We start from the raw sequence: 8,324 nt of genomic DNA on the forward strand, positions 1-8,324 counted from the left end.
GTAAAGGAGGATGGTGATGTTTGTATATTTAATGTGTCTTCAGCTTTTGTATCAACCAGTGCTGTATTTTCTGATTTAGGTGGAGGATAGTCATACATGGTGGCATTGATGGGTACAGCCGTCTCGTTGTTTCTCCGTGCTTCCAGCAACAATCGCAGCAGTACTGTAATGGATTGCTTCATGAATGTTGTCTCCAGATATGCCGCTCCCTCCATTGTTAGGACGGACCATGGAGGAGGAAACAACACTGCTTGTTGAATGTAATACACATTGAAAATATTATAAAAAAATAGAGCTACATGCATCCTTAAAATGTCTTCTTGACCTACACATTGATTACATTCTATAGTGAGTGATGCATGCGGCCACATTTTTTTTCTGTAAATCATTTTTATGACACAATCACATTATGTTTGACAGCTTTATTGCTTTCTCCATGTTTTTGAAATGTATAATCCTTTAAATGACCCTTTACAGACTACTTCTACAAACGAGGCTACACTTGTAGCAGCACCTATTCCTATGGCCCCCCCATCTTCTGCACCACTTCTTGTGGCCCCCCTCCACCTATACCACTTCCTGTGGCCTCCCCTCCACCATTCCCTGAGGCTTATCGTCTACCTTCACCACACTCTTCTGTTGATGTTGGTGATGACAATGAGTAAGTTATCCCTGTAAATAATTCAATGTCTTGTTATTACAGATGAATTGTGGGAAGTATCTGAGCTTTGTTATTCTGAATGTCTCTTTTAGTGTTGACGTTCAAATACTGCTGAAGTTAATGAGATGCCAACCAAATTAACGTGATGAGGGACAACATTTATGATTGTGCAATGAGAGGCTTTAAGAGAGCCCGCTTTAATCCGGAGGCAAGAATAGACATGGTTTTTAGGGATGCTGACGGAAAAGGGGCAGCTGATGAGGGTGGTCCCTCAAGAGAATTTCTCCGGCTGCTAATGAGTGCCATCCATTCCTCTGCAATATTTGAGGGACCTGATTGGCAAAAATGCCTTTCTTGCAACTCTCAAGGCGAGTTACACTTTTACACCAACAAAGACACGTTGGTTTATGGCAATATATGACTTGAGTAAGACATTTGATTTTTGAATGTAATGTGTCCTTTATTTACTATTTGTCTTCTGTGTGACAGCACTCTATGATGGCATATACACGCAGGTGGGCCGCATGATTGCTGTCTGTCTGGTACATGGGGGCGTAGAGCCACATTTTTTCAGAGGCTATACAGGCAAGTGTGTGGCCTACAACCTCCTGTGCCAGAACTGAAAGAAATTGCGGAATAGGACTTCAGAGAGAAGTTGGAGAAGGTAAGTAACTTTATACTGTGATGGATGTTATGTTACTGTTAATTTAAGTTTGAAAAAAAATTGGGTTGTAGTTCATGAATACTTTTCCACATGGATTTGGTTTCCTTTTGTTGGCAGTCAATCTTTTTTAAGGGTAGTGATAATCAGTTTATTGTTTTGTTAATTTGTCCCAAAACACAATTCAATAAACAATCTAATATCCAGTTAGCACAAACTGTTGACAAGGCACAGGAAGCGGTCATGCTGGGTCCAGTGCATTTGTACATTGGAGAGTGATGCCCTGGTGGAGTCAGCCACAAAGTTCTACTTAGAAAGCAGGATACGGGATGCTCTTGAGCAGTGAGTTTCCATATATCTAAGGAATCTCAAGTTTAGTTCAATTCTTCAGGGCAAATTCATTGACTTTTTTTACTTTATAGATTCAAAGAGGGTCTGGAGTGTCTAGGTCTCCTGCCTTACATGAATAGACACTCAAGCCTCTTCAGAGAGGTTTTCATCTACGCTGAGAAACCTCTTTTGGCCAAAGACATAGCTTCTCTCTTCAAAGCAGAGCGCTCCCCACCTGGTACCAATCAAAGAGCAATAGAGAAGAGTCATTTGTTTCTGGAGGTGAAAGGTTAGATGCAAAACCATGATCATTGAAGTAACACGGCCAACACCAGTAGAATATCACTTAATCACTCTCACAAATGTGTGACAGCATTTTACACCGTTATTCTTCCATGGGCCCCCTAAGAATGTAATAGATAAATTAAATCCCAAACTACTTTCACTTAAGAGTATTGTGTTCTCCAATACGTGTTACTTATGGACTTTAATGTCCCCTCCTTCCCTTTTTTCAGGGGGAACACATACCCTTTAACCATGGAGAAGGTTTTCATTTTCACTTCGGGGGCTTCAGCATTACTATGCTGGGATTGCCAGTGGAGCCACAGCTACAGTTCCCTCTGCTACCGCATGGCAAACGATACCGGAGCACCAAGTCTAGGTCCAAGAGGCTTCTAAACAGATTCTACCCCCAAGCCATAAGACTACTGAACATCTAATCAAATGGCTACCCAGACTATTTGCTGCTACTCTATCTATGCATAGTCACTTTAATATCTCTAACTACATGTATATATATTAACTCGACTAACCAGTGCCCCAGCACATTCTCTGTACCGGTATCCCCTGTATATAGCCTCACTATTGTTATTTTACTGATGCTCTTTAATTATTTACTTAACTGTTTTCGTATTTTTTGTACTTTTTAAAAACTGCATTGTTGGTTAAGGGCTTGTAAGTAAGCATTTCACTGTAAGGTCTACACCTGTTGTAGTTGGCGCATGTGACAAATACGAATTGATTTAAAGATAATTAATTTAAGGGCAATTATTCAATATGTTTATTGCATGACAACCTAGTAAGTTTGGAATACTGCAGCCAATGTTAATTGGTGATGTGTCCCAAAATAATTGATATTATGAAAGTTTCCAGTGTCCATCAGCAAAAAAAAGTTGTGTAGTGAAAGTTTTCAAAAACATTACAACCAACCAGAATCAATTGGACACAGTAATACATAATGCAGCTTTAATATATGTATGATTTCTTAGAGTGGGTAAACTGAGAATTATGCAAAGTAGTTAAGTCATGTATGTCAAGGGACTATGTTACAATGTGCAATGTTACCATAAATACATCTTACAGTAAATATGGACATTTCATTTACATGTTATGGCAATAAAAACACACTGTACTTGGTACATAGGTCGTGGTGCCGCAAGTTTGAGGGTAGTGGAGAAGCACAAGTGGGACTTTGAGTGAAGTAACTGAGGGCAGAAAAGGATATCAGGGTACCCAGGAACTGGAAGCTGCTGATCATCTCCATGTCAATGTACAGTAGATGGGAGAACGGTCAAGTACCACCATCTACTTTGTTTTGCTTATGCTGAGACTGTTGTCCTATCACCATTATGTCAGGTCCCACAGCTCCTTCATGTACTTGTGATCAGGTGTACCATGGTAGTGTCGGGTCCATTCTGGGGATACACATTCTTGTGATAATGTAAAAAATCTAATTTGTTATTACAGGGTTTACACCCAGAGCCCTGAGTCTGCTAACCAGTTTGTGGGTCAGGATGGCGTTGAAAGCAGAGCTGTAAAAGAAAATGCACTCTGACATATGTGAAAATGTATAATTGACATTTGTTGGGAGAATAGGCACACTGGAGTTGTTCCAGTGACATTTTTGCTACACGATATCTATTGTTCCAGTTTTTAAAATTGATATCGACTGGGCTGCAGTGGAGATGGTAAGAAGCTTCGATATCATGGGGACCTAACTTCTAACGTCCTTTTCTGGTACACCCACACAGACACTGCAGTCAAAAATGCCAACCAGCGGCTCTCCGTCCTTCGGTGGCTGAAGACGTTTTGCCTGACGTCAAACATTAACAAGAGTGTCGGATTGAAGTGTCTAAAGAAATGTAAACAGAACCATAAGAGCAGATTACTTTTTTTGTCATCTTTACTGACAGTTTTAAAATGTCTAATTGTAGTCACTTTCAATTGATTCATTGACTCCAAGAACCATAGATTGTTTGTAGTTCATAACATTAACACAACTGACAAATGTTGCTTGACTGTAAATTGGGATACATGTTTTAATGACATTGGATATTTGATTGGGCTTAATGATACTTGATGAATCAGGTCTTCTCTGCTGCTTTATCAGCCTCCCCCTTGCCCACTCCAAGCTCTTCTTCATGGTTCCCTTCTGCAAGACACAATTTTGTGAAAATAAAGCGTAAGGAATGGGAACCCTATTCCTTTGAAGCAGTACTGGGTATATGCCTGAAGGCATTTTACCACAATACGCTTCGATGGAATATAAATAATCAAAAAACGAAGTGAATGTGCACATTAAAGTCTACTCTGTTCGAAAGCTGACATGTAGATGTTAGCAAGGGTTTTTACAAAGTTGTCACTAGACAAATTTGCTTTGTGTGAGCTTTTCAGTGTCTTCATGCTAATCGCGAGCTAGCACGGCTAACGCTAGCATTGAAATGAGTCAGGCTGAAGAAGTTGCCTACCTTCAGCTGTTGTTTTGCTTAAATACAAGGTTTTGGGCTAAAAACGTAACTCAAAAACATGTCCTGCTTCAGTACTAGCCGATAAGTCACATTTAGGTAGCTTGTCTTCCTTTAGTCAATGATAAAGCAAAATAAAGACAATAGTCCAAAAATCGAGAACTACCGGGATGTTGAGCATCTCCGTTGTCGAATCTATGTATGCCTGGCCCTGCATTCAAGCAACAATCTTGCTAGTATGTAATTTACCTTGATAGTATTAACATAGTTCAATGTGTTTCCGTGGCTGTTATAGTTGACATGTTTTTTCAGCAGGGCTTTTAATAAAACACAAGACGGACGTGGTTCACTGCGGCTAGCAGTTTGAGGCGAACTATATGATATAATATGGCCGGGGTTCGAGGCTACTGACGTTAGCTAAATTAGCTAGCAAGTATCTGATTTAGTTTATGCTAAGCACTGCTGACCTGGTGCGAGATTAATGTTACCTGAATTTTAAAGCCAGTGAAGAGAAACAGATCCTTCCACTGTAAACTAGCTGATAAACTTTAAGATTAAGTAACAACAATTTTCCAAGACAAAACCGTTAGGTTTTGGTTCATACTCTGCTTGCAATGCAGTGGAAAAGGAAGTTCCTTCAAACTGTGAAACCTGGTTGAAAGGAAGAGCTAGGGAAAATGTCTAGTAAAATTTGCATATTAAAGAACGCGTTAAGTTAGCGTGTGTAGGTGTATATTTAGCAGCTGTAGGCGTTAATTTGACTTGTGCAGGGCCGCTTGCAGCTGTTTATTTAGCACATGTTGGAACGTCTGCACGAGCTTATTTGACGTGTGTAGGCGTTAATTTAGCGCGTGAAGACGTTTATGCGTTCATTTGGCAGGCTTTTGTCTCCTGCCATTATTTTGTCCCAAGTCCAGGATGTCCTCCACTCCTGGCTTTCCTCCCAGGCCCAGGATCCCTGCTCCTCCTGGGCACGCTGCTTGGTCCGTGGGTGGTGGGATCTTCTGTCACGACTGTTGTTGTAAGAATCAGACCAAGGCGCAGCGTGCGTAGAGTTTCACATGTTCATTTAAATGAAACTCACAAAAACAATAAAGAGTAACGAAACGTGACGCAAATGTAGTGCTCACAGGCACTACACAAAAACAAGATCCCACAACAAACAGGTGGGAAAAGGCTGCCTAAATATGATCCCCAATCAGAGACAACGATAGACAGCTGCCTCTGATTGGGAACCATACCAAGCCAACCTAGAAATAAAGAAACTAGAATGCCCACCCTAGTCACACCTCGACCTAACCAAAATAGAGAATAAAGGATCTCTAAGGTCAGGGCGTGACACTGAGGCTGTCCGCTATTATATCACTAGCTAGGTTTCCATCCAATTTGCCACAGATTTTCCTCCCAGAGATATAACCTATTTCATCTGTAGCCTAATAAACTGCATGCTTTCCCAAGTCTTAGTGGGAGGCCCACACAACATGTCAACGCGTGATCAAGTTTACTTCGATTTGATGGTTATTATATCAATACTTGCACATAAAAGCGATCCAACGGCATTTGACGCATAATACATTTTACTGACACAAAAAGATCCCAACTTGTCTAGCATATTTTGTTTTGTTAACATTTGGAAACTTTACAGAAAATTGTTCTGTTTCACACACACACACACTGAAACACTTACTGATAACATAGTGTATATGTCCTCTAAAGCAGTTTGCTGTTGAACTCCACAGAATAAACTCCACTGTCTGTTTTCTACATAGTGCAGCACTCAAAATGTCCTACAACACCAGCAGCATTACTGACATATCAATACATAAGACTGTAACACACTTATGAGTGTCCACTCACCTGAACCAAACACCTCTCCAACTGGCTCACTGACTTCCCCACTAACAGCGTTCTTCAGCTTGCAGATGTAATTGTAACCGCTGTTTGATTTGCCAGTGTTGCTCTTAGAGAAAATCAGCTGTTTGTCTAAGACCTCCCATGCCCCCTCTCCCACTTTCCAGCTGTAGGTGACTGGTTCAGCATCAGTGGTGTCACCTTCACAGGTCAGAGTGCAGGAGGTTTTGTCTGGGTTACAGGAGGAAGTGATGGTGGGTTTGGGGACTGCCTCTGTAAATAGAAGAAAGACACAGGAATCATTAGGGAAAATGCTTGTGAGGCACTACAATACATAACCTGCTGTTTCTACATGACCACACACGCACGCACGCACGCACGCACGCACGCACGCACGCACGCACGCACGCACGCACGCACGCACGCACGCACGCACACACACACACACACACACACACACACACACACACACACACACACACACACACACAGAAACACTTACTGATAACAGAGAGTTTATATGTCTTGTCAAGCAGTTTGCTGTTGAACTCCACAGAATAAACTCCACTGTCTGTTGTCATCAATCCACTGATTCTCAGCTCTCCAGTATTCTGGTCCAGGGTTGTACGCTCTTTGAAGGCACCATAGATGTCCAGACCACTAAAATCCTTGTCCCACTCTGCCACCTTGTACTTCCCATGCTTCCATAGGATGCTTGTGATGGAGTCAGGCACTGTGGACTTGTCCGGCGTCAACACGAGCTCACCTCCCACTTCATGATAAGGATACTCTGGAAAAGCAGACATTTCATACATGTATCAGAGAGGAATAATTTGGGAAACAGGAATAATTTGGGAAAATGCTTGTGAGGCACTGCAATACATAACCTGCTGTTTCTAAATGACCACACACACACACACACACACACACACACACACACACACACACACACACACACACACACACACACACACACACACACACACACACACACACACACACACACACACACACACACACACACACACACACACACACACACACACACACACACACAGACACACACAGAAACACTTACTGATAACAGATAGTTTATATGTCTTGTCAAGCAGTTTGCTGTTGAACTCCACAGAATAAACTCCACTGTCTGTTTTCTACATAGTGCAGCACTCAAAATGTCCTACAACACCAGCAGCATTACTGACATATCAATACATAAGACTGTAACACACTTATGAGTGTCCACTCACCTGAACCAAACACCTCTCCAACTGGCTCACTGACTTCCCCACTAACAGCGTTCTTCAGCTTGCAGATGTAATTGTAACCGCTGTTTGATTTGCCAGTGTTGCTCTTAGAGAAAATCAGCTGTTTGTCTAAGACCTCCCATGCCCCCTCTCCCACTTTCCAGCTGTAGGTGACTGGTTCAGCATCAGTGGTGTCACCTTCACAGGTCAGAGTGCAGGAGGTTTTGTCTGGGTTACAGGAGGAAGTGATGGTGGGTTTGGGGACTGCCTCTGTAAATAGAGGAAAGACACAGGAATAATTAGGGAAAATGCTTGTGAGGCACTACAATACATAACCTGCTGTTTCTACATGACCACACACGCACGCACGCACGCACGCACACACACACACACACACACACACACACACACACACACACACACACACACACACACACACACACACACACACAGAAACACTTACTGATAACAGACAGTTTATATGTCTTGTCAAGCAGTTTGCTGTTGAACTCCACAGAATAAACTCCACTGTCTGTTTTCATCAATCCACTGATTCTCAGCTCTCCAGTATTCTGGTCCAGGGTTGTGCGGCCTTTGAAGGCAGCATAGATGTCCAGACCACCAAAATCCTTGTCCCACTCTGCCACCTTGTACTTCCCATGCTTCCATAGGATGCTTGTGATGGAGTCAGGCACTGTGGACTTGTCCGGCGTCAACACGAGCTCACCTCCCACTTCATGATAAGGATACTCTGGAAAAGCAGACATTTCATACATGTATCAGAGAGGAATAATTTGGGAAACAGGAATAATTTGGGAAAATGCTTGTGA

At 42.1% G+C, this 8,324-nt stretch overlaps 1 protein-coding gene across 3 annotated transcripts in view; it reads right to left on the reverse strand.

Moving 5' to 3' along the window:
• Positions 1–2,868: 2,868 nt before the first annotated feature.
• LOC120033740 overlaps positions 2,869–8,324 on the reverse strand; it is a 19,601-nt gene continuing 14,145 nt past the window's right edge. For 2 of the 3 annotated variants that reach the window (XM_038980194.1, XM_038980191.1), the window contains 5 exons: positions 7,958–8,245; positions 7,498–7,764; positions 6,750–7,037; positions 6,254–6,520; positions 2,869–4,083 (listed from right to left, as the gene is read on the reverse strand). In XM_038980194.1, the coding sequence (XP_038836122.1) occupies positions 4,016–4,083; positions 6,254–6,520; positions 6,750–7,037; positions 7,498–7,764; positions 7,958–8,245 (1,178 nt within the window). In that variant the 3' untranslated portion in view covers positions 2,869–4,015. The remainder of the gene's footprint in view (positions 4,084–6,253; positions 6,521–6,749; positions 7,038–7,497; positions 7,765–7,957; positions 8,246–8,324) is intronic. The other variant, XM_038980192.1, reaches the window with a different exon arrangement.

The sequence above is a fragment of the Salvelinus namaycush genome, chromosome 40, assembly GCF_016432855.1.
Source record: "Salvelinus namaycush isolate Seneca chromosome 40, SaNama_1.0, whole genome shotgun sequence".
NCBI lineage: Eukaryota > Metazoa > Chordata > Actinopteri > Salmoniformes > Salmonidae > Salvelinus > Salvelinus namaycush.